The following is a 24,298-nucleotide window of genomic DNA, read 5'->3' as shown; positions in this document are numbered from 1 at the left end:
GTGACTTCTAATCTAGGACTGCCATAGGGCAGGCTGTCGCCTCTTCACCTGCAGGCGCAAGCATTGTACTGGTAGCCTTTGCTACCACGTAGTTTCTCCCACAGGTGCTCAGTGCTGGAAACTCCCCCTTCCAGCTGCTTCCTTCCCTCGCCGCCTGCCCTGATTCAGGGCAGGAGCCTAGAAGAGCTCAAGGACAACTCTTCACATATCAAGCCTCCCCAGCCCTTCCCTATGCACTAGAACCCCATGGAAATGCTCAAAACAGCTGCTTTTGCACAGGGTGTCTTTATTACTCACAAAGCGGGGTCTTCCAGGGGACCCCAGCCCTGCTGACACAGGTAACCGGGGCACTAGATGGCTATGGGGAACCCCGAGAACCGCGGGCATCTGGGGAAGAGACGCCGTCCGTGGGAGAGCTGCTGGGACACGTGGGCCAAAGGGAAGGGTCTGTGCGGATTTTGCTGCACAGCTGTTCAAACTCCGCTTCAAAGGAGGAGGGGAACGGGCTGGATCCGCTGGACACATTCTTCTTTTCTTGGGCAACTACGGCATCTTCTGTTGCCTCTCCCAGCTCCGCTCTGCCTTCACCTCCAGATTGGCCTCTCTCCCGGTCACTCTCAGGATGAGCTTGTCCTGGAGCTGTCTCTGCCCTCTTGCACACTCTGTGAGAATGAGTTTCAGAAAGCACTACTCACTGATGGGAATTAGGAGGACACTTAAAAGACACCGCAACATTCATCCGAGCAGCATGCTGCCAGCAGCTGACTTGGCCGCCCAGGATCCCGGCGCCACAAGTGCCTCCTTGCCAAATGCAGCAATTAAGTGTCTTGGGGAAAAGACAACTCACGGATATTTGTGCCACATCCACGACACAGCAATACAGGTCATCACCAGCCCAGACAGCAGCACAGTTACAAGCACTGTGATCACTAGGGTGAAGTGCACCTGCAGAAACTCCTGAAGCACAGCCCTTGTGTTTTTCCCAGCATCCACCCCTGAAAGAAATGAGATAATGCTGCATGTTACCATCACCTGCGCTACAGATCATCTCACTGTGCGCTTCACGGACCCACGGGATTTTCTTTTTCATCAGAGGCTACCACCTCTGTCTCTGGTGCCTAAGCACCAGGGGACAAAAAGGACTGCTTCCACTTCTCGTTGGGCAGGGTGAGGCTGCACCACCACTGCCCATGTATTCCTCTGGGCCGAGGGCTGGCGCTCTGCCCTGGGCTCTGGGCTTTGGCTGCGGGGAGCACTGCACAGCAGAAGCCCTCACACTTTCCCCAGCGCACGTGTCCTGAGCTCTTCCTCAGGACACCGCCCAGGCTGAAGGTCAGCCTCGAGCCAGCACAGGGCACAGCCGCAGCCAGCCCAGGGGAGAAATACTCCTGCACGCTCCTACCACACAGGACCCCGCTCATCCAAAAGGGCAGAGCTCACAACTCTCTGTGAGCACTGGGAGGTGAGCGGCGGCGTCACAGAGGTCTGCATGTACCTTCTCGGGCATGCTGCTGGAACAACTCACCAAACCCCACTGAGGTCAGCCATTTTCAGAGAGCCACCCCGGGCTTCTTTTACATGTGCTCTGTGCTCATACGCTCAGGTTTGGCTGCTGACCTGGGGTGCAAGAGCAGGCAGGAAGAGCCTGCAGGCACACACTGACTCTGGTTAGTGACACTGGATGACCACAGGACACAAATTACCTGGCATGCCAGTTGTCGGCGCTGTCTGTGTTCCTCTGGCCGAGACTGGCAGTGTGGGATGGCTGCCAAACCGCAGCGCGTCCTGTGCAGATGGTTGGTCACTTCCTTCCGAAAGAAACAGGACAGTACCATTGGATGCGACGTCCTCTCATCAGGAACTGAGCTTCTCCTACCCTGAGCTCAGGCAAAGTCTGCAGGTCCCGGCCCCCCAAAGCCACTGCGACCCCCTCCGCTGCCCAAGGGCATTTGGGCCCTCCCAGGAATTGGAGGGTGCCAAAACCTCTCACGCCTCCCGAGGAATAAGGCCCCTGGCCAGGGCCCTCACGCACCGTGCTGGGACCATCACCAACCATCCTGTTCCACCCATCACAGCCAGGCACCTGCACGCTCAAATTCAAGCTCCGGCAGAACCATCTCCAGAATCACCATCTCCACCTCGTTTCCAGCATTAGCAAAGACAGCCACCCCTGCTTGGGATGCTCCTCCTGCCTTGAACTTGCTCAGCAGCACAGAGGGCTTTGTTCAAACAGGAGCACAGCACTCGCCACTTGCTGCCATCTGGGTGCCAATGTCTGCACAAAGCAGCTCTGACAAGTTACGGTCGTGCTGGGCGAGCAGCTGTCTCGGGGTCTTGGCTGGATGCAGAAGTGCCAGCAGACCATCTCTGGAGCTTGACAGTGCCTGCAAGGTCTTACACGGAACACCACCACACCGCGGCTCTGAGAGATCCCTTCCTGCCGTGCAGGCTACAGCTTATCCACCCATGCATATCAGACCTCAGCTTCCCAAGTCTCACAGTGAACACACTCAAGTATACCCACCACGCGCTGCCTTCTCCATTTCCTTCAGGAGTTCCTTTAGCCCAGGAGATGACCTCGGGGAGTATCTCCCTCTTCTAGATGTATCCTTTCCTCTTTCCGGACCTAACACAACGTAGGAAGCTACATCGCCTGTGCCGGAAGTTTGGAAGATCAGCGGGGAGTCAGTGAAGTCAGTAAAGATAAACTACTTACCCCTGGGATTCCAGCGGGGCTCCAGCACAGGAAAGAGCTGAGGACTTGGCAACGCCTTCCCTGGCCGCACTTCTGCAACCAAAGGTCCACAAAAGTTTCCATCACACACAGCGGCATAACTGCGCTGCCGAGCATAGCAGGGGATCGCGCAGTGCAAGGACATACACCACGCAGGACTACGCTCTCACATCTGCCGAGAGACCTGGCTGACGTTTGGCCTTTGCGCTGTCAGCTGTCACAAAGGATCTACAGAGCCATGACATACCCATGTGAGATGACGGACTCCCACGCATCCTGGATCGCAGAGGGGAAGCTGGATCACCTACACCTCCAGTCACACCTGCAAACACAGCACACAGCAACTCTCATTAAACATTCTTGCGGCCAGAATGACAGAGGAGGCAATCAAAACAGGGGACTCCTTCATGACACTGTTCTCTCCCTTCCACTCAGGAGCATCTTTGCAACAGTCCCCGGGTGCCTGCAGTGGCACCGCAATTGTGGCAAAACTAGCCACGTGTGGAGCTGCCCAGAGGAAAGCTCTCCCGCAGCTCGACCCAGCTTCACACTCAACTGAACCCTGCCTGCTGGCTCTGCAGAAGGCACTCGAAACACCTCACGGCTGGAGTGGCTGGCAAAGACACCTTTGCAAGGCAAAGCACGCCACGCACACCACTCATCCTGACCCACATCCTCCCTTCTCTTCTGCAAAGGGAGTACGAAGACACACTTCACTTGGAAACAACATGAAAACCTAAGTGCTCCCCCCTTTTGCTGATCTACCTACGAGACTGCACTGAGTCTCGTGGACCTGATTAAACTGAGACTTTGACAAGCCACTGCCTGGAGACACAGCTGTAATCGAGGGCACATGAGAAACGTTCCCACTGCACGCTGTGATCTCCCTCTTCCTTAGGAACCAGCAGCGTCTGGAAGGGGCTCCGGTAATCACCTGCCATGCGGGCGCGGCATGAAAGATCCAGAGGGGCACACAAGCCAGCTGACCTGTTGGCTTTGGAAAGCTGCTGAAGCAGCATTCCAAAGAGTCTCTCCAGGCCACGTGAAAGGACTCTCAGGGACCTCACCGAAGAACACTCATCCCCTTGAGGCTTCATTACTGGGGGGCCTCGGATGCACAAAGGCCAAGCCAACACCACACTGGGAGCATGGAGCGCCCAAGAAATCGTAAACACCCATGCTTCTCACAGAGAAGAACCCGCTGGCCAATGAAAAGACGAACCACTGCTGAACCATCACAACCAAATAGGAACAAATATCGAGAAAATGAAGACTGGAGACTTACCTCCAGCATCCACACCGGGCTCAGGGACACGATTCCACGCTGTTGATTGACCAAGAGGGCCTGCAGGCACAAGCGGGATCAGACACAGGTGAGAAGAGCTTCCACTGCACACTGGGGCCTACATTTCCTGAGTGACCTGCAGGGTCTGGCGCTGGGTCAGGGAATGACCCACATACCAAGGCCTGGGTGCTCTCAGCTGATGGCAGGGGTAACCATCCCACTCATATGTGGCAGCTCTCCAACTAACCAAACACTTAGGACTTATCTGTGCAAGCCCTTCAAGGTGTAAGCACATTAGGAAGACCTTGACAGCATCTTCAGTAAAATTACCAACAGTTAGGGCATGCATCGTTCTGCCGTTGAGGAAACACACGCTCACAACTTACCTCTGGGTTTCCCCTGAGGCACAAAATCCGGATCCAGGCGACCATCCGGAAACGGAACACCAAAGGCGCCATCTAGAATCAAGAAGAACAGACGAGACTAGTTCCCATTGCATGTTGCCATCTTCTCCCTTAGTAGCAGGAGGTGGGTCAGGTAACGGCACGGAAGAAAGACTCGGGCCGTGATTTCCAAAGTTGCAGAGCAGCCAGGAGGACCTGTTGGCTGGCACCCGGCAGCTCACAAAATACTCTCTCCACATGCCTCATGGACCGCGTGGAAGAAGATACAGCCCCTCGGGGCTTTCTTACTGGGAGATCTCTCACGTACACAAAGGAAGGTCACACTGGAGGAAACCATGCCTGTCTCTTCCTCTGGGCCGCGGGCCAGGGCTGTGCTGAATACTGGCATTCGACTACGGGGAGTGCCATGAGGCTGGGTCAGAAACGCTCACGCTTTTCCCAGCACACATCCTCTAAACTTCCCCCCTACGACAACTCCCAGGATGAAGGCTGTGCTCCAGCCAGCAAGAGGCCAAGTCACGGCCCGACAACGGCTGGAACCAGCCCTGGGGAGCAGAGCTGCCACGGGCTCTTTCCTGGCCCCTGAGGTGCTGCCCATCACCATCGGCCCACCATGGAAAGCAGGCCCCAGGGAACCGTGCTCTGGCACCACGGGGATACAGCCTGACTTTTGGCCCCCAGTGCTGCTCACTTTTGGCCCCCTCTCTGCCCACCCACCTGCTCCCGGTGCTCGCCACGGAGCAGCAAAGCTCTCCCGGGAACACACGGCGGTAAGGAGGAGGACGACAACGAGACGGACAGGGGCCACGGACCCCCACACTCGTGCCATGCTGCCACCACAGCTGCTGCAGCCACAGCAAGTGCTGCTGTCGAGGCAGGCACACAGTGATCCTGTAGCTCGGGACAGACGTCACAGATGGGCGTTATGACCTCACGGCTCAGCACAGCAAGGTGGGGCACTGCGACTTCACGGCCTCGTGATGCTGGGTAGGAGGCTCCCCGTGTGCCCCTTGTCTTGTGATGCGCTGCACCAGGGCTGCCTGGGGTCGCTGCTTGGGGCACCTCTGCTGGGGAGAGCAGGGGCTATTTGGGCGCAACCGTGGCAGCGAAGCTGCAGTGCAGCCACCTCCCCCAGGGAGCACATCCTGTTGGGCAGCTCAGGAGGGTGAGAGTCCTCCCAGGGTAGGCGCAGAGCTCTGTCCCTTGCTCTGGGCACCATCACCGTGGGGGACCATTCCCTGACACCTACAGAAAACCACAGCTGACGCTTGTCACACTTACATCGTAGAATCACAGCACCATAGAATGCCCTGGCTTGGAGGGGACGTTAAACAAGTGGTACGTCCAACCCCACCACTGTGCGCAGCGATGCCACCCACTGGGCCAGGCAGCCCAGGACGCCACCCAACCAGGCCTTGAACACCTCCACGGACGGGGCATCCACAGCTTTGCCGGAAAACTTTCATAGTGCCTTGACAACCTCAAGAAGGAATTTCTTCTTGCTCAGCGGGCCCAGAAGAGACGCAATACAGAAACAGGGTCTGCAACAAGGACGCTACTGCACAGGATATCCCTGAATGTGAAACTTGCCCTGAAAACCAAGCAGACAAAGCCTCACTAGCACGGAGGATGATGTCTGAAAAATAAATATGGGGAGGTACGCTATATGACCTTCCCACAAACCTGGCAACTTATGCGTCATGTCCTTGCATGTTTTTTCAATACACCGCATTGACTCTCCTTTGTCCGCATCTGTTTGCACTTCTTCAGATTGACAGCTCAAGATGAGCGCCTCCTATGAGGAAACTCATTACTTTCCATCCCATCATTTTTAATCAGTTGCCATAACCCCAACGGTTACGCAACTTGAGGGCTCACAGCATCTCCCTGAAAGGAGGTTGTGACCAGGTGAGAGTTGGCCTCTTCTCCCATCTCACTGTCAATAGGATGAGATGGAATGGCCTCAAGTTGCGCCAGGGGAGGTTCAGGATGGATATTAAGAATAATTTATCCTCAGAGAGAGTGGTCAGGCACTGGAACGGGCTGCCCGGGGAAGTGGTTGAGTCACCATCCACAGAGGTGTCCAAGAAATGTTTAAATGTTGAACTAAGGGACGTGGTTTAGTGGGGAAGCGGTGGTAGGTGGGCGGTCGCACTCGATCATCTTGGAGATCCTTTCCTGCCTTGGTGATTCTGATTCCCTCTTTTCCTATCGCTGTTACCTGGGGGCACAGGCCAATCCCCGCTTTGCCACAGCCTCCTCTCAGGGATTTGTAGAGAGAGAGAGAGAGAGAGAAGATCTCCCCCGAGCCTCCGCTTCTCCTTATCTTCTACTCCTACGGTCCACCTACTGCCAATATTGCCCACTAAACCACGTACCTTAGTACCACAGCTAAATATTTCTTGAATAGCTCCACCAATGGATTCCTGAGGGTCACCACCGGTCTCTGCCTTCACAATGAGCGACAATGGTGGACGGCAACCACTCAGTCTAACTGTCCAGCTAAGTCAATTAATGGACCACTCAATTGTCCATCTGTCAAATCCACGTCAGTCCAGATAGATGACCGCAGAAGCTCAGGCTTCAGCCTTACCCACTAATGCTATAATGCCATCGTAGAAGAACAACAAATTGGTCACGCATGATTTGCCCTTAGTGAAGTAAGGGCTGTCACCAATCACCTCTGTTTTCGGCTTGCTTTACTATAGTTTCCTGAAGACTTCCTTCATAATCAGCTGACAGGCCTGTAGTTCCCCACGTCTTCCTTTTGGCCTTTTCAAAAATGGGGTTTATGTCTCTCCTTTTCCAGTCACTCAAGTTGTGCCAGGGGAGGTTCAGGGGAGATATGAGGAAGAACTGATTCTCTGGAAGAGTGGACAGCCACTGGAATGGGATGCCCGGGGAAGTGGCTGAGTCACCATCCACAGAGGCGTTCAAGAAATGTGTCAATGTTGAACCAAGGGACATGGCTTAGTGAGGAAACGGTGGCGGGAGCTGGATGGTTGGACTGGATGATCCTGGAGGTCTTTTCCTGCCTTGGTGATTCTGATCTCCGCTGTCCTGCCAATGCCGAGGAGAGTGAGGCAACTGGAGACAGGACGAGGACTGGAAACAGGTACCAGCTCCGAGAAGTAGGCAACCCCCATCCCGACCATCCTCGCTTCCCCAGGGGCCTCTGCAAAATACGTTTGACGCCCTGCAACTCGAGGGAGAGGCGAGTGAGGGTGCACTGGGAGGTCCACCCGTGAGCTTGCCTTGGGTGAAGCAGTCAACCGCACGCCTCAAGACTGCCTCCACCCAGAAGGAAAGAAGGCTGGTTGTCAGAGGCGACTCCCTTCTAAGACGAACGGTGGGCCCTGCATTTCAGCCTGACCCTACCCGTACGGAGTTGCGCTGCCTCCATGGGGAACGGGGCAGGGATCTTGCTAGAAAACTTCTGGTCTGATTCGCCCCTGAGATTGCTACCCCTTCTTGATAGTTCAGGCCGGCAGTGACGAAGCCGCTGAGAAAAGCCTGAGGACTATCAAGAAAGACTTCAGGGGACTGCGGTAGGTAGTAGATGGAAAGGGCGTGCAGCTGCTTTTTTCTTCTATACCTTCAGTGGCGGGGCAGGATACTGAGAGGATCAAAAAAACCCACCTCATAAATAAAAGCCTTAGAGGTTGCTGCAAACACAGGAATTTGGGTTTTTTGACCATGGGGCAATTTACCCAGCACCTGGCACGATGTCTGCAGATGGAACTTGCCTGTCTCTAAGGGGTAAGAGCGCCCTAGCCCAGGAACTGGCAGGACTCATTGAAAGCTCTTTAAACTAACTATGAAGGGAGAAGGGGGCAACATGAGGGCCACCGGGGTTGAGCAGGTTGTTCGAGGGTTCACACCAAACTGGATGGGTGAAAAGGGTGGAGCACAAAGCGACGGAGAAGAGCAGGAGGATGTTCTAGGGAATCCTAGATCCTCCAGAAAAGAAAGGCCGTGAGACAGGAAGCCCAGCTGAAGTGCCTTTATGACAACGCACACGGCCTGGGAAATAAGCAGAAGGAGTTGGAAACACTGATGCACTTGGAAAGTTGTGACCTTGTTGCTATCCCAGAAACACGGCGCGATGACCCCCATCACTGGAGTACCACCACGGAGGAGCCGCCTGCCACGGCACCCACCTCAGCTCCTAACAGCACCTACGATGCTGAACGTGGAACGGGAGCTTGCGCCAAATCAGCCCTGTCCGCTGCTCACAGAACCAGAGAACAGCCAAAGTTGGACAGGACCCACAAAGGCCACCAAGTCCAACTCCTCACCCCACACAGGGCCACCAAAATGCAAACCCGAGCTCCGAGAGCATTGTCCAAATGCTCCTTCAGCTCCGACAGCTTGCTGACGTGACCACCGCCCGGAGGAGCCTGCTCCTCTGCCCTTTCTTACCGCACACGGTATCACAATTTGCTTCTAATGCAGCTCAAGGACGGGATCCTATTCGGAACAGAAAAACACAGGAAGACATTCCTAACTGCAAAGACTGCCAGCCACGGCAACACACACACTGTGAAATCCCTGACACTGCTGATTCAGAAGACCACTTAAGAGAAGCATTTGCCCGCAACGAGCTGCGACTGGATTGAATCCTGCCTTTGAATCAGGACCTTGCATACTGCAGACCCAAAGGCTTTGAACAGCGTCATCAAAGCAGGCAGAAATGCCATCTGCTCCGGACTGCTTCCAGCTTTAAAATCTCCCTCTCCCTCCCTCCCTCCCTCCAATCTACCGAGGCAGCCGTTACGACGCAACAAACAGAATCACAGAAAACTTCAGCCCAGACTCGTCCCGCTCAGTGAAATCCAGAGCAACTACACCTTTACAAACATTCCTCCTTGCCCGCTCCCCCAGTCAAACACAGCACCAAGGCACGTTGCTCCATTCCTCACCTGGGCTCTTCTCGGTACAAATTCCAGCGCGGAGTCCTCACTCACACACCTGAAACACCAACGCACAAAAACACATCAGAAAAGGGAACGCATTCGTACGCCATGAAAACACAAAATCCCCTCCTCAGAGCCCACAAGGCACCCTTCTTTTCCCCACTTTCCTTCAGGTTCAGGCGCGACCAATCCCAACCGCGTGACCAGCACTCACAGCTCTCACGTAGGCTGCCAAGCAGCAACCACGGCCACTTTCACCACCTGCCTCTGCCAGAAGCTCACAGATGGCACAGCACACCGCGCTTGCGTCCTGCACGAGCGCCACTCCTTCTGCTCATCTCTCTCAACTAAAGCAACAAATCATGTCCCCACTCAAAACGGGCTCCCAGACCTGCCCAGTCCACAGCTGCAACTTTAGGCAAACCAGCTGGCTGCACTTCAGCGTTACAGGGACCACAGCACACCGGCGAGTCACGGCTTGGCATCAGGCACGCCGCCCTCTGCGCTTACTTCAAGGCAGCATCCCTAGCCGGTACTCACAGCTTTACACTTGCACGTCCTTCCCTGAGAGGAAGCTGCCCCCCGTGCCCCGCAGCACTTGCTGGCACCGTGCACATTGCCTCTGCCCGCATGCCTCCCTCTGCCTCTGGAACACGCCAGCAGGAGGAGGCAAAACAACTCCAGGACAGCACCTCCCATGCTGACTCGCACTATTTCTTAACTGTGCCATGTCGCTATCAGGACGTTACGGGGACTGACCTACTGGCAAACAAAGGGAGGCCTTCCTGCTGCACCGCAGAGCGCAGCAGAGCACAGCCAGAGCCGCGCCACAGAAGCCAGGCGGACGGGGGAAGAGGGGGGCTCAGGCTCTGCCTCGAGGCTTTGCTGGGGAACACCACAGGAAGACGATGCCGTTGCCATCCTTGCTGCACCATCAGGCCCCGCCACCCACAGCTTCGTGCTGTCGCGCTCCGGGCCTGAAGCAAAACTCCACAGAGCGACGCCAAAAGCAAAACTTCCCATCCGGACGGAGCCCCGCGCTTCCCGACGCCATCTCCAAGGCCCGCCACCACGGAAACAACACACAAACAACAACGAGAGCAAGCGACACGCCAGCTTCCCCTCCACGGACCAGCGAAGAGCGACAAAGCACGACAGCTCCCGCCGCACGACGGAGCACGGGGCTGCCACCGCCCTGCCCAACGCAGCCGCGGCGCCGCCTGGGAGCCGCCCCGCTCGCCCCGGCCTGCGCTCCGGCACCCACAGCCCTCAACAGGCCACGCAGCCCGCCTGCGAGCCGGGACCTGCCTCCGGCTGCCGGCAGCACCACCAGCTCCTCCCCCGACGGCCCCTCCATGCCCCCGGACTGAAGCCCGACCCCGTGCCCAGGACACAACCCGCTCCGCCCGGCCCCACTCACCGCCCGCCCGCCGCCGAAGCCGAAGCCGACGCCGCCATGCCGCGCTGCCCCGGAAGTGCTCTCCGCCGCCACAAACCACTTCCTGGCCCGCCCCTAGCAACCACCTGCGGCGTCACGTTGCTAAGGGCGGCCTGGCAGCGCTCCGGGGACTGCGGGAGGAAGGGGGGGGCCGGATTCCTCTCGGGTGGCGCCGGACGCATGCAACTTTTCCCCTTTCCCTTCTCCCCTCTCCTCTCCTGCCACCCTTTTGGTTGCTTCATCTGCCAAATCATTTCTCCATCCTCCTGCACTCGTACCTTTCGGATGACTTCCGCAGTGCTTTCTTGCAGTTTCTCACGCCTTCTCAGGCACTTCTATCAACTCCCAGATCTCAGGAGTGTGCTTGATTCCTTTCCCTCGAGTTGGTAACAGCCCCCCTCCTTTCCACATAGCCCCATGACTGTGTACAGCACCAAAAGCATGCTTAGAAGCAGACCAGACATTAGCTCTTTTGCCTTTAGCCAGCTTGAGGGCTCTCATCAGAGCAATCATTTCTGCCTTCTGTGCTGATGTCCCAGCTGGCAGAGGCTGTGCTTCTATTATGTCCCGATAAGCGGTAACACCATCTCCGACTTTGCGCTGACCTTGTTACCCCTTGTGTGGGGTAACGCTGCCCAGGGTAACCGAGCTTTTCTTCCCGAATCCGGGTTTTCCCACTCAAATGCAAACCATTTTTGACGTGCTGCAGCCAAAGGGAGGCACAAAAAGGCATCTTTCAGACCTAACACTCTCAAGTAGTTCCTTTCTGGCTTGAGTCTACTTAACAGTGTATAGGGGTTTGCAGCTACTGGCTGTAAAGCTTCCACAATCTTATCTATTGCTCTTAGATCCTGAACTCATCTATGGCCTTTCCAAAACAAAACGGAGGACAAAACCCTCCATCTGCCCTTGCAGGCCTTTGGGTGAGGCCCTTCGGGCACTCACTTGAGCCTGGACGTGAGTCCTAGCCGTTTTCAGAATTCATTGCTCTTCCGTCCCGGTGAACTCACCCAGCATCGCGTCTATATCCGCCCAGTCAGGATGCTGCTTTTAGTGTCGTTTCAAATCTTTCAGCGACCCCGAGCGGATCGCTCCTATACTCCTGAACGACACATTTCCACTTGTCAAAACCGGCACCTTAATTCCAATGGGTCCCCTAGAACCCATTGCTTGGTTGGCGTTTGGAACCCGAAGGTCCTTGAGGTCCCTTCCAATCCACGCCATTCCGTGACTTCTATGACGACTCGTACGATGATTTCTGTGACTTCTAATCTAGGACTGCCATAGGGCAGGCTGTCGCCTCTTCACCTGCAGGCGTAAGCATTGTACTGGTAGCCTTTGCTACCACGTAGTTTCTCCCACAGGTGCTCAGTGCTGGAAACTCCCCCTTCCAGCTGCTTCCTTCCCTCGCCGCCTGCCCTGATTCAGGGCAGGAGCCTAGAAGAGCTCAAGGACAACTCTTCACATATCAAGCCTCCCCAGCCCTTCCCTATGCACTAGAACCCCATGGAAATGCTCAAAACAGCTGCTTTTGCACAGGGTGTCTTTATTACTCACAAAGCGGGGTCTTCCAGGGGACCCCAGCCCTGCTGACACAGGTAACCGGGGCACTAGATGGCTATGGGGAACCCCGAGAACCGCGGGCATCTGGGGAAGAGACGCCGTCCGTGGGAGAGCTGCTGGGACACGTGGGCCAAAGGGAAGGGTCTGTGCGGATTTTGCTGCACAGCTGTTCAAACTCCGCTTCAAAGGAGGAGGGGAACGGGCTGGATCCGCTGGACACATTCTTCTTTTCTTGGGCAACTACGGCATCTTCTGTTGCCTCTCCCAGCTCCGCTCTGCCTTCACCTCCAGATTGGCCTCTCTCCCGGTCACTCTCAGGATGAGCTTGTCCTGGAGCTGTCTCTGCCCTCTTGCACACTCTGTGAGAATGAGTTTCAGAAAGCACTACTCACTGATGGGAATTAGGAGGACACTTAAAAGACACCGCAACATTCATCCGAGCAGCATGCTGCCAGCAGCTGACTTGGCCGCCCAGGATCCCGGCGCCACAAGTGCCTCCTTGCCAAATGCAGCAATTAAGTGTCTTGGGGAAAAGACAACTCACGGATATTTGTGCCACATCCACGACACAGCAATACAGGTCATCACCAGCCCAGACAGCAGCACAGTTACAAGCACTGTGATCACTAGGGTGAAGTGCACCTGCAGAAACTCCTGAAGCACAGCCCTTGTGTTTTTCCCAGCATCCACCCCTGAAAGAAATGAGATAATGCTGCATGTTACCATCACCTGCGCTACAGATCATCTCACTGTGCGCTTCACGGACCCACGGGATTTTCTTTTTCATCAGAGGCTACCACCTCTGTCTCTGGTGCCTAAGCACCAGGGGACAAAAAGGACTGCTTCCACTTCTCGTTGGGCAGGGTGAGGCTGCACCACCACTGCCCATGTATTCCTCTGGGCCGAGGGCTGGCGCTCTGCCCTGGGCTCTGGGCTTTGGCTGCGGGGAGCACTGCACAGCAGAAGCCCTCACACTTTCCCCAGCGCACGTGTCCTGAGCTCTTCCTCAGGACACCGCCCAGGCTGAAGGTCAGCCTCGAGCCAGCACAGGGCACAGCCGCAGCCAGCCCAGGGGAGAAATACTCCTGCACGCTCCTACCACACAGGACCCCGCTCATCCAAAAGGGCAGAGCTCACAACTCTCTGTGAGCACTGGGAGGTGAGCGGCGGCGTCACAGAGGTCTGCATGTACCTTCTCGGGCATGCTGCTGGAACAACTCACCAAACCCCACTGAGGTCAGCCATTTTCAGAGAGCCACCCCGGGCTTCTTTTACATGTGCTCTGTGCTCATACGCTCAGGTTTGGCTGCTGACCTGGGGTGCAAGAGCAGGCAGGAAGAGCCTGCAGGCACACACTGACTCTGGTTAGTGACACTGGATGACCACAGGACACAAATTACCTGGCATGCCAGTTGTCGGCGCTGTCTGTGTTCCTCTGGCCGAGACTGGCAGTGTGGGATGGCTGCCAAACCGCAGCGCGTCCTGTGCAGATGGTTGGTCACTTCCTTCCGAAAGAAACAGGACAGTACCATTGGATGCGACGTCCTCTCATCAGGAACTGAGCTTCTCCTACCCTGAGCTCAGGCAAAGTCTGCAGGTCCCGGCCCCCCAAAGCCACTGCGACCCCCTCCGCTGCCCAAGGGCATTTGGGCCCTCCCAGGAATTGGAGGGTGCCAAAACCTCTCACGCCTCCCGAGGAATAAGGCCCCTGGCCAGGGCCCTCACGCACCGTGCTGGGACCATCACCAACCATCCTGTTCCACCCATCACAGCCAGGCACCTGCACGCTCAAATTCAAGCTCCGGCAGAACCATCTCCAGAATCACCATCTCCACCTCGTTTCCAGCATTAGCAAAGACAGCCACCCCTGCTTGGGATGCTCCTCCTGCCTTGAACTTGCTCAGCAGCACAGAGGGCTTTGTTCAAACAGGAGCACAGCACTCGCCACTTGCTGCCATCTGGGTGCCAATGTCTGCACAAAGCAGCTCTGACAAGTTACGGTCGTGCTGGGCGAGCAGCTGTCTCGGGGTCTTGGCTGGATGCAGAAGTGCCAGCAGACCATCTCTGGAGCTTGACAGTGCCTGCAAGGTCTTACACGGAACACCACCACACCGCGGCTCTGAGAGATCCCTTCCTGCCGTGCAGGCTACAGCTTATCCACCCATGCATATCAGACCTCAGCTTCCCAAGTCTCACAGTGAACACACTCAAGTATACCCACCACGCGCTGCCTTCTCCATTTCCTTCAGGAGTTCCTTTAGCCCAGGAGATGACCTCGGGGAGTATCTCCCTCTTCTAGATGTATCCTTTCCTCTTTCCGGACCTAACACAACGTAGGAAGCTACATCGCCTGTGCCGGAAGTTTGGAAGATCAGCGGGGAGTCAGTGAAGTCAGTAAAGATAAACTACTTACCCCTGGGATTCCAGCGGGGCTCCAGCACAGGAAAGAGCTGAGGACTTGGCAACGCCTTCCCTGGCCGCACTTCTGCAACCAAAGGTCCACAAAAAGTTTCCATCACACACAGCGGCATAACTGCGCTGCCGAGCATAGCAGGGGATCGCGCAGTGCAAGGACATACACCACGCAGGACTACGCTCTCACATCTGCCGAGAGACCTGGCTGACGTTTGGCCTTTGCGCTGTCAGCTGTCACAAAGGATCTACAGAGCCATGACATACCCATGTGAGATGACGGACTCCCACGCATCCTGGATCGCAGAGGGGAAGCTGGATCACCTACACCTCCAGTCACACCTGCAAACACAGCACACAGCAACTCTCATTAAACATTCTTGCGGCCAGAATGACAGAGGAGGCAATCAAAACAGGGGACTCCTTCATGACACTGTTCTCTCCCTTCCACTCAGGAGCATCTTTGCAACAGTCCCCGGGTGCCTGCAGTGGCACCGCAATTGTGGCAAAACTAGCCACGTGTGGAGCTGCCCAGAGGAAAGCTCTCCCGCAGCTCGACCCAGCTTCACACTCAACTGAACCCTGCCTGCTGGCTCTGCAGAAGGCACTCGAAACACCTCACGGCTGGAGTGGCTGGCAAAGACACCTTTGCAAGGCAAAGCACGCCACGCACACCACTCATCCTGACCCACATCCTCCCTTCTCTTCTGCAAAGGGAGTACGAAGACACACTTCACTTGGAAACAACATGAAAACCTAAGTGCTCCCCCCTTTTGCTGATCTACCTACGAGACTGCACTGAGTCTCGTGGACCTGATTAAACTGAGACTTTGACAAGCCACTGCCTGGAGACACAGCTGTAATCGAGGGCACATGAGAAACGTTCCCACTGCACGCTGTGATCTCCCTCTTCCTTAGGAACCAGCAGCGTCTGGAAGGGGCTCCGGTAATCACCTGCCATGCGGGCGCGGCATGAAAGATCCAGAGGGGCACACAAGCCAGCTGACCTGTTGGCTTTGGAAAGCTGCTGAAGCAGCATTCCAAAGAGTCTCTCCAGGCCACGTGAAAGGACTCTCAGGGACCTCACCGAAGAACGCTCATCCCCTTGAGGCTTCATTACTGGGGGGCCTCGGATGCACAAAGGCCAAGCCAACACCACACTGGGAGCATGGAGCGCCCAAGAAATCGTAAACACCCATGCTTCTCACAGAGAAGAACCCGCTGGCCAATGAAAAGACGAACCACTGCTGAACCATCACAACCAAATAGGAACAAATATCGAGAAAATGAAGACTGGAGACTTACCTCCAGCATCCACACCGGGCTCAGGGACACGATTCCACGCTGTTGATTGACCAAGAGGGCCTGCAGGCACAAGCGGGATCAGACACAGGTGAGAAGAGCTTCCACTGCACACTGGGGCCTACATTTCCTGAGTGACCTGCAGGGTCTGGCGCTGGGTCAGGGAATGACCCACATACCAAGGCCTGGGTGCTCTCAGCTGATGGCAGGGGTAACCATCCCACTCATATGTGGCAGCTCTCCAACTAACCAAACACTTAGGACTTATCTGTGCAAGCCCTTCAAGGTGTAAGCACATTAGGAAGACCTTGACAGCATCTTCAGTAAAATTACCAACAGTTAGGGCATGCATCGTTCTGCCGTTGAGGAAACACACGCTCACAACTTACCTCTGGGTTTCCCCTGAGGCACAAAATCCGGATCCAGGCGACCATCCGGAAACGGAACACCAAAGGCGCCATCTAGAATCAAGAAGAACAGACGAGACTAGTTCCCATTGCATGTTGCCATCTTCTCCCTTAGTAGCAGGAGGTGGGTCAGGTAACGGCACGGAAGAAAGACTCGGGCCGTGATTTCCAAAGTTGCAGAGCAGCCAGGAGGACCTGTTGGCTGGCACCCGGCAGCTCACAAAATACTCTCTCCACATGCCTCATGGACCGCGTGGAAGAAGATACAGCCCCTCGGGGCTTTCTTACTGGGAGATCTCTCACGTACACAAAGGAAGGTCACACTGGAGGAAACCATGCCTGTCTCTTCCTCTGGGCCGCGGGCCAGGGCTGTGCTGAATACTGGCATTCGACTACGGGGAGTGCCATGAGGCTGGGTCAGAAACGCTCACGCTTTTCCCAGCACACATCCTCTAAACTTCCCCCCTACGACAACTCCCAGGATGAAGGCTGTGCTCCAGCCAGCAAGAGGCCAAGTCACGGCCCGACAACGGCTGGAACCAGCCCTGGGGAGCAGAGCTGCCACGGGCTCTTTCCTGGCCCCTGAGGTGCTGCCCATCACCATCGGCCCACCATGGAAAGCAGGCCCCAGGGAACCGTGCTCTGGCACCACGGGGATACAGCCTGACTTTTGGCCCCCAGTGCTGCTCACTTTTGGCCCCCTCTCTGCCCACCCACCTGCTCCCGGTGCTCGCCACGGAGCAGCAAAGCTCTCCCGGGAACACACGGCGGTAAGGAGGAGGACGACAACGAGACGGACAGGGGCCACGGACCCCCACACTCGTGCCATGCTGCCACCACAGCTGCTGCAGCCACAGCAAGTGCTGCTGTCGAGGCAGGCACACAGTGATCCTGTAGCTCGGGACAGACGTCACAGATGGGCGTTATGACCTCACGGCTCAGCACAGCAAGGTGGGGCACTGCGACTTCACGGCCTCGTGATGCTGGGTAGGAGGCTCCCCGTGTGCCCCTTGTCTTGTGATGCGCTGCACCAGGGCTGCCTGGGGTCGCTGCTTGGGGCACCTCTGCTGGGGAGAGCAGGGGCTATTTGGGCGCAACCGTGGCAGCGAAGCTGCAGTGCAGCCACCTCCCCCAGGGAGCACATCCTGTTGGGCAGCTCAGGAGGGTGAGAGTCCTCCCAGGGTAGGCGCAGAGCTCTGTCCCTTGCTCTGGGCACCATCACCGTGGGGGACCATTCCCTGACACCTACAGAAAACCACAGCTGACGCTTGTCACACTTACATCGTAGAATCACAGCACCATAGAATGCCCTGGCTTGGAGGGGACGTTAAACAAGTGGTACGTCCAACCCCACCACTGTGCGCAGCGATGCCACCCACTGGGCCAGGCAGCCCAGGACGCCACCCAACCAGGCCTTGAACACCTCCACGGACGGGGCATCCACAGCTTTGCCGGAAAACTTTCATAGTGCCTTGACAACCTCAAGAAGGAATTTCTTCTTGCTCAGCGGGCCCAGAAGAGACGCAATACAGAAACAGGGTCTGCAACAAGGACGCTACTGCACAGGATATCCCTGAATGTGAAACTTGCCCTGAAAACCAAGCAGACAAAGCCTCACTAGCACGGAGGATGATGTCTGAAAAATAAATATGGGGAGGTACGCTATATGACCTTCCCACAAACCTGGCAACTTATGCGTCATGTCCTTGCATGTTTTTTCAATACACCGCATTGACTCTCCTTTGTCCGCATCTGTTTGCACTTCTTCAGATTGACAGCTCAAGATGAGCGCCTCCTATGAGGAAACTCATTACTTTCCATCCCATCATTTTTAATCAGTTGCCATAACCCCAACGGTTACGCAACTTGAGGGCTCACAGCTCACAGCATCTCCCTGAAAGGAGGTTGTGACCAGGTGAGAGTTGGCCTCTTCTCCCATCTCACTGTCAATAGGATGAGATGGAATGGCCTCAAGTTGCGCCAGGGGAGGTTCAGGATGGATATTAAGAATAATTTATCCTCAGAGAGAGTGGTCAGGCACTGGAACGGGCTGCCCGGGGAAGTGGTTGAGTCACCATCCACAGAGGTGTCCAAGAAATGTTTAAATGTTGAACTAAGGGACATGGTTTAGTGGGGAAGCGGTGGTAGGTGGGCGGTCGCACTCGATCATCTTGGAGATCCTTTCCTGCCTTGGTGATTCTGATTCCCTCTTTTCCTATCGCTGTTACCTGGGGGCACAGGCCAATCCCCGCTTTGCCACAGCCTCCTCTCAGGGATTTGTAGAGAGAGAGAGAGAGAGAAGATCTCCCCCGAGCCTCCGCTTCTCCTTATCTTCTACTCCTACGGTCCACCTACTGCCAATATTGCCCACTAAACCACGTACCTTAGTACCACAGCTAAATATTTCTTGAATAGCTCCACCAATGGATTCCTGAGGGTCACCACCGGTCTCTGCCTTCACAATGAGCGACAATGGTGGACGGCAACCACTCAGTCTAACTGTCCAGCTAAGTCAATTAATGGACCACTCAATTGTCCATCTGTCAAATCCACGTCAGTCCAGATAGATGACCGCAGAAGCTCAGGCTTCAGCCTTACCCACTAATGCTATAATGCCATCGTAGAAGAACAACAAATTGGTCACGCATGATTTGCCCTTAGTGAAGTAAGGGCTGTCACCAATCACCTCTGTTTTCGGCTTGCTTTACTATAGTTTCCTGAAGACTTCCTTCATAATCAGCTGACAGGCCTGTAGTTCCCCACGTCTTCCTTTTGGCCTTTTCAAAAATGGGGTTTATGTCTCTCCTTTTCCAGTCACTCAAGTTGTGCCAGGGGAGGTTCAGGGGAGATATGAGGAAGAACTGATTCTCTGGAAGAGTGGACAGCCACTGGAATGGGATGCCCGGGGAAGTGGCTGAGTCACCATCCACAGAGGTGTTCAAGAAATGTGTCAATGTTGAACTAAGGGACATGGCTTAGTGAGGAAACGGTGGCGGGAGCTGGACGGTTGGACTGGATGATCCTGGAGGTCTTTTCCTGCCTTGGTGATTCTGATCCCCGCTGTCCTGCCAATGCCGAGGAGAGTGAGGCAACTGGAGACAGGACGAGGACTGGAAACAGGTACCAGCTCCGAGAAGTAGGCAACCCCCATCCCGACCATCCTCGCTTCCCCAGGGGCCTCTGCAAAATACGTTTGACGCCCTGCAACTCGAGGGAGAGGCGAGTGAGGGTGCACTGGGAGGTCCACCCGTGAGCTTGCCTTGGGTGAAGCAGTCAACCGCACGCCTCAAGACTGCCTCCACCCAGAAGGAAAGAAGGCTGGTTGTCAGAGGCGACTCCCTTCTAAGACGAATGGTGGGCCCTGCATTTCAGCCTGACCCTACCCGTACGGAGTTGCGCTGCCTCCATGGGGAACGGGGCAGGGATCTTGCTAGAAAACTTCTGGTCTGATTCGCCCCTGAGATTGCTACCCCTTCTTGATAGTTCAGGCCGGCAGCGACGAAGCCGCTGAGAAAAGCCTGAGGACTATCAAGAAAGACTTCAGGGGACTGCGGTAGGTAGTAGATGGAAAGGGCGTGCAGCTGCTTTTTTCTTCTATACCTTCAGTGGCGGGGCAGGATACTGAGAGGATCAAAAAAACCCACCTCATAAATAAAAGCCTTAGAGGTTGCTGCAAACACAGGAATTTGGGTTTTTTGACCATGGGGCAATTTACCCAGCACCTGGCACGATGTCTGCAGATGGAACTTGCCTGTCTCTAAGGGGTAAGAGCGCCCTAGCCCAGGAACTGGCAGGACTCATTGAAAGCTCTTTAAACTAACTATGAAGGGAGAAGGGGGCAACATGAGGGCCACCGGGGTTGAGCAGGTTGTTCGAGGGTTCACACCAAACTGGATGGGTGAAAAGGGTGGAGCACAAAGCGACGGAGAAGAGCAGGAGGATGTTCTAGGGAATCCTAGATCCTCCAGAAAAGAAAGGCCGTGAGACAGGAAGCCCAGCTGAAGTGCCTTTATGACAACGCACACGGCCTGGGAAATAAGCAGAAGGAGTTGGAAACACTGATGCACTTGGAAAGTTGTGACCTTGTTGCTATCCCAGAAACACGGCGCGATGACCCCCATCACTGGAGTACCACCACGGAGGAGCCGCCTGCCACGGCACCCACCTCAGCTCCTAACAGCACCTACGATGCTGAACGTGGAACGGGAGCTTGCGCCAAATCAGCCCTGTCCGCTGCTCACAGAACCAGAGAACAGCCAAAGTTGGACAGGACCCACAAAGGCCACCAAGTCCAACTCCTCACCCCACACAGGGCCACCAAAATGCAAACCCGAGCTCCGAGAGCATTGTCCAAATGCTCCTTCAGCTCCGACAGCTTGCTGACGTGACCACCGCCCGGAGGAGCCTGCTCCTCTGCCCTTTCTTACCGCACACGGTATCACAATTTGCTTCTAATGCAGCTCAAGGACGGGATCCTATTCGGAACAGAAAAACACAGGAAGACATTCCTAACTGCAAAGACTGCCAGCCACGGCAACACACACACTGTGAAATCCCTGACACTGCTGATTCAGAAGACCACTTAAGAGAAGCATTTGCCCGCAACGAGCTGCGACTGGATTGAATCCTGCCTTTGAATCAGGACCTTGCATACTGCAGACCCAAAGGCTTTGAACAGCGTCATCAAAGCAGGCAGAAATGCCATCTGCTCCGGACTGCTTCCAGCTTTAAAATCTCCCTCTCCCTCCCTCCCTCCCTCCAATCTACCGAGGCAGCCGTTACGACGCAACAAACAGAATCACAGAAAACTTCAGCCCAGACTCGTCCCGCTCAGTGAAATCCAGAGCAACTACACCTTTACAAACATTCCTCCTTGCCCGCTCCCCCAGTCAAACACAGCACCAAGGCACGTTGCTCCATTCCTCACCTGGGCTCTTCTCGGTACAAATTCCAGCGCGGAGTCCTCACTCACACACCTGAAACACCAACGCACAAAAACACATCAGAAAAGGGAACGCATTCGTACGCCATGAAAACACAAAATCCCCTCCTCAGAGCTCACAAGGCACCCTTCTTTTCCCCACTTTCCTTCAGGTTCAGGCGCGACCAATCCCAACCGCGTGACCAGCACTCACAGCTCTCACGTAGGCTGCCAAGCAGCAACCACGGCCACTTTCACCACCTGCCTCTGCCAGAAGCTCACAGATGGCACAGCACACCGCGCTTGCGTCCTGCACGAGCGCCACTCCTTCTGCTCATCTCTCTCAACTAAAGCAACAAATCATGTCCCCACTCAAAACGGGCTCCCAGACCTGCCCAGTCCACAGCTGCAACTTTAGGCAAACCAGCTGGCTGCACTTCAGCGTTACAGGGACCACAGCACACCGGCGAGTCACGGCTTGGCATCAGGCACGCCGCCCTCTGCGCTTACTTCAAGGCAGCATCCCTAGCCGGTACTCACAGCTTTACACTTGCACGTCCTTCCCTGAGAGGAAGCTGCCCCCCGTGCCCCGCAGCACTTGCTGGCACCGTGCACATTGCCTCTGCCCGCATGCCTCCCTCTGCCTCTGGAACACGCCAGCAGGAGGAGGCAAAACAACTCCAGGACAGCACCTCCCATGCTGACTCGCACTATTTCTTAACTGTGCCATGTCGCTATCAGGACGTTACGGGGACCTGACCTACTGGCAAACAAAGGGAGGCCTTCCTGCTGCACCGCAGAGCGCAGCAGAGCACAGCCAGAGCCGCGCCACAGAAGCCAGGCGGACGGGGGAAGAGGGGGGCTCAGGCTCTGCCTCGAGGCTTTGCTGGGGAACACCACAGGAAGACGATGCCGTTGCCATCCTTGCTGCACCATCAGGCCCCGCCACCCACAGCTTCGTGCTGTCGCGCTCCGGGCCTGAAGCAAAACTCCACAGAGCGACGCCAAAAGCAAAACTTCCCATCCGGACGGAGCCCCGCGCTTCCCGACGCCATCTCCAAGGCCCGCCACCACGGAAACAACACACAAACAACAACGAGAGCAAGCGACACGCCAGCTTCCCCTCCACGGACCAGCGAAGAGCGACAAAGCACGACAGCTCCCGCCGCACGACGGAGCACGGGGCTGCCACCGCCCTGCCCAACGCAGCCGCGGCGCCGCCTGGGAGCCGCCCCGCTCGCCCCGGCCTGCGCTCCGGCACCCACAGCCCTCAACAGGCCACGCAGCCCGCCTGCGAGCCGGGACCTGCCTCCGGCTGCCGGCAGCACCACCAGCTCCTCCCCCGACGGCCCCTCCATGCCCCCGGACTGAAGCCCGACCCCGTGCCCAGGACACAACCCGCTCCGCCCGGCCCCACTCACCGCCCGCCCGCCGCCGCCGCCGCCGCCATGCCGCGCTGCCCCGGAAGTGCTCTCCGCCGCCACAAACCACTTCCTGGCCCGCCCCTAGCAACCACCTGCGGCGTCACGTTGCTAAGGGCGGCCTGGCAGCGCTCCGGGGACTGCGGGAGGAAGGGGGGGCCGGATTCCTCTCGGGTGGCGCCGGACGCATGCAACTTTTCCCCTTTCCCTTCTCCCCTCTCCTCTCCTGCCACCCTTTTGGTTGCTTCATCTGCCAAATCATTTCTCCATCCTCCTGCACTCGTACCTTTCGGATGACTTCCGCAGTGCTTTCTTGCAGTTTCTCACGCCTTCTCAGGCACTTCTATCAACTCCCAGATCTCAGGAGTGTGCTTGATTCCTTTCCCTCGAGTTGGTAACAGCCCCCCTCCTTTCCACATAGCCCCATGACTGTGTACAGCACCAAAAGCATGCTTAGAAGCAGACCAGACATTAGCTCTTTTGCCTTTAGCCAGCTTGAGGGCTCTCATCAGAGCAATCATTTCTGCCTTCTGTGCTGATGTCCCAGCTGGCAGAGGCTGTGCTTCTATTATGTCCCGATAAGCGGTAACACCATCTCCGACTTTGCGCTGACCTTGTTACCCCTTGTGTGGGGTAACGCTGCCCAGGGTAACCGAGCTTTTCTTCCCGAATCCGGGTTTTCCCACTCAAATGCAAACCATTTTTGACGTGCTGCAGCCAAAGGGAGGCACAAAAAGGCATCTTTCAGACCTAACACTCTCAAGTAGTTCCTTTCTGGCTTGAGTCTACTTAACAGTGTATAGGGGTTTGCAGCTACTGGCTGTAAAGCTTCCACAATCTTATCTATTGCTCTTAGATCCTGAACTCATCTATGGCCTTTCCAAAACAAAACGGAGGACAAAACCCTCCATCTGCCCTTGCAGGCCTTTGGGTGAGGCCCTTCGGGCACTCACTTGAGCCTGGACGTGAGTCCTAGCCGTTTTCAGAATTCATTGCTCTTCCGTCCCGGTGAACTCACCCAGCATCGCGTCTATATCCGCCCAGTCAGGATGCTGCTTTTAGTGTCGTTTCAAATCTTTCAGCGACCCCGAGCGGATCGCTCCTATACTCCTGAACGACACATTTCCACTTGTCAAAACCGGCACCTTAATTCCAATGGGTCCCCTAGAACCCATTGCTTGGTTGGCGTTTGGAACCCGAAGGTCCTTGAGGTCCCTTCCAATCCACGCCATTCCGTGACTTCTATGACGACTCGTACGACGATTTCTGTGACTTCTAATCTAGGACTGCCATAGGGCAGGCTGTCGCCTCTTCACCTGCAGGCGTAAGCATTGTACTGGTAGCCTTTGCTACCACGTAGTTTCTCCCACAGGTGCTCAGTGCTGGAAACTCCCCCTTCCAGCTGCTTCCTTCCCTCGCCGCCTGCCCTGATTCAGGGCAGGAGCCTAGAAGAGCTCAAGGACAACTCTTCACATATCAAGCCTCCCCAGCCCTT

The 24,298-nt window shown here is 56.0% G+C and overlaps 2 protein-coding genes across 39 annotated transcripts; both read right to left on the bottom strand.

The window, feature by feature from the left end:
- Positions 1 to 269: 269 nt before the first annotated feature.
- On the bottom strand, positions 270 to 10,810 carry LOC107054716. Of its 12 annotated transcripts, none has more exons than XM_046906160.1 (12): positions 10,472 to 10,810; positions 9,346 to 9,394; positions 8,846 to 8,893; positions 4,406 to 4,477; positions 4,196 to 4,295; positions 4,020 to 4,079; positions 2,982 to 3,056; positions 2,717 to 2,788; positions 2,525 to 2,644; positions 1,704 to 1,808; positions 848 to 995; positions 270 to 662 (listed from the first exon to the last, which is right to left on the bottom strand). In XM_046906160.1, the coding sequence occupies exons 7-12, from the start codon at positions 3,007 to 3,009 to the stop codon at positions 359 to 361; spliced, it is 777 nt and encodes a 258-aa protein (XP_046762116.1). In that variant the 5' UTR covers positions 3,010 to 3,056; positions 4,020 to 4,079; positions 4,196 to 4,295; positions 4,406 to 4,477; positions 8,846 to 8,893; positions 9,346 to 9,394; positions 10,472 to 10,810; the 3' UTR covers positions 270 to 358. The 12 variants fall into 12 exon arrangements, with proteins under 12 accessions (XP_046762116.1, XP_046762115.1, XP_046762113.1 ...); XM_046906159.1 differs by lacking the exon at positions 10,472 to 10,810 and adding an exon at positions 9,554 to 10,086; XM_046906157.1 differs by lacking the exon at positions 8,846 to 8,893.
- A 1,496-nt stretch (positions 10,811 to 12,306) lies between these two features.
- On the bottom strand, positions 12,307 to 22,851 carry LOC121108855. 27 transcript variants are annotated; one of them, XM_046906125.1, is made up of 12 exons: positions 21,597 to 22,129; positions 21,389 to 21,437; positions 20,889 to 20,936; positions 16,444 to 16,515; positions 16,234 to 16,372; positions 16,058 to 16,117; positions 15,020 to 15,094; positions 14,754 to 14,825; positions 14,562 to 14,681; positions 13,741 to 13,845; positions 12,885 to 13,032; positions 12,307 to 12,699 (listed from the first exon to the last, which is right to left on the bottom strand). In XM_046906125.1, exons 7-12 carry the CDS (start codon positions 15,045 to 15,047, stop codon positions 12,396 to 12,398), a joined length of 777 nt encoding a protein of 258 aa, XP_046762081.1. In that variant the 5' UTR covers positions 15,048 to 15,094; positions 16,058 to 16,117; positions 16,234 to 16,372; positions 16,444 to 16,515; positions 20,889 to 20,936; positions 21,389 to 21,437; positions 21,597 to 22,129; the 3' UTR covers positions 12,307 to 12,395. The 27 variants fall into 27 exon arrangements, 22 of the variants coding, with proteins under 22 accessions (XP_046762081.1, XP_046762080.1, XP_040512939.1 ...); XM_046906124.1 differs by having other exon boundaries at positions 16,234 to 16,333; XM_040657005.2 differs by lacking the exons at positions 16,234 to 16,372; positions 21,597 to 22,129 and adding an exon at positions 22,804 to 22,851.
- Between the last annotated feature and the right edge of the window lie 1,447 nt (positions 22,852 to 24,298).

Source organism: Gallus gallus, unplaced genomic scaffold (assembly GCF_016699485.2).
Source record: "Gallus gallus isolate bGalGal1 unplaced genomic scaffold, bGalGal1.mat.broiler.GRCg7b scaffold_42, whole genome shotgun sequence".
NCBI classification, from domain to species: domain Eukaryota; kingdom Metazoa; phylum Chordata; class Aves; order Galliformes; family Phasianidae; genus Gallus; species Gallus gallus.
The sequence above is the reverse complement of the archived record's forward strand: the minus strand, read 5'-3'. Positions and strand labels throughout refer to the sequence as shown.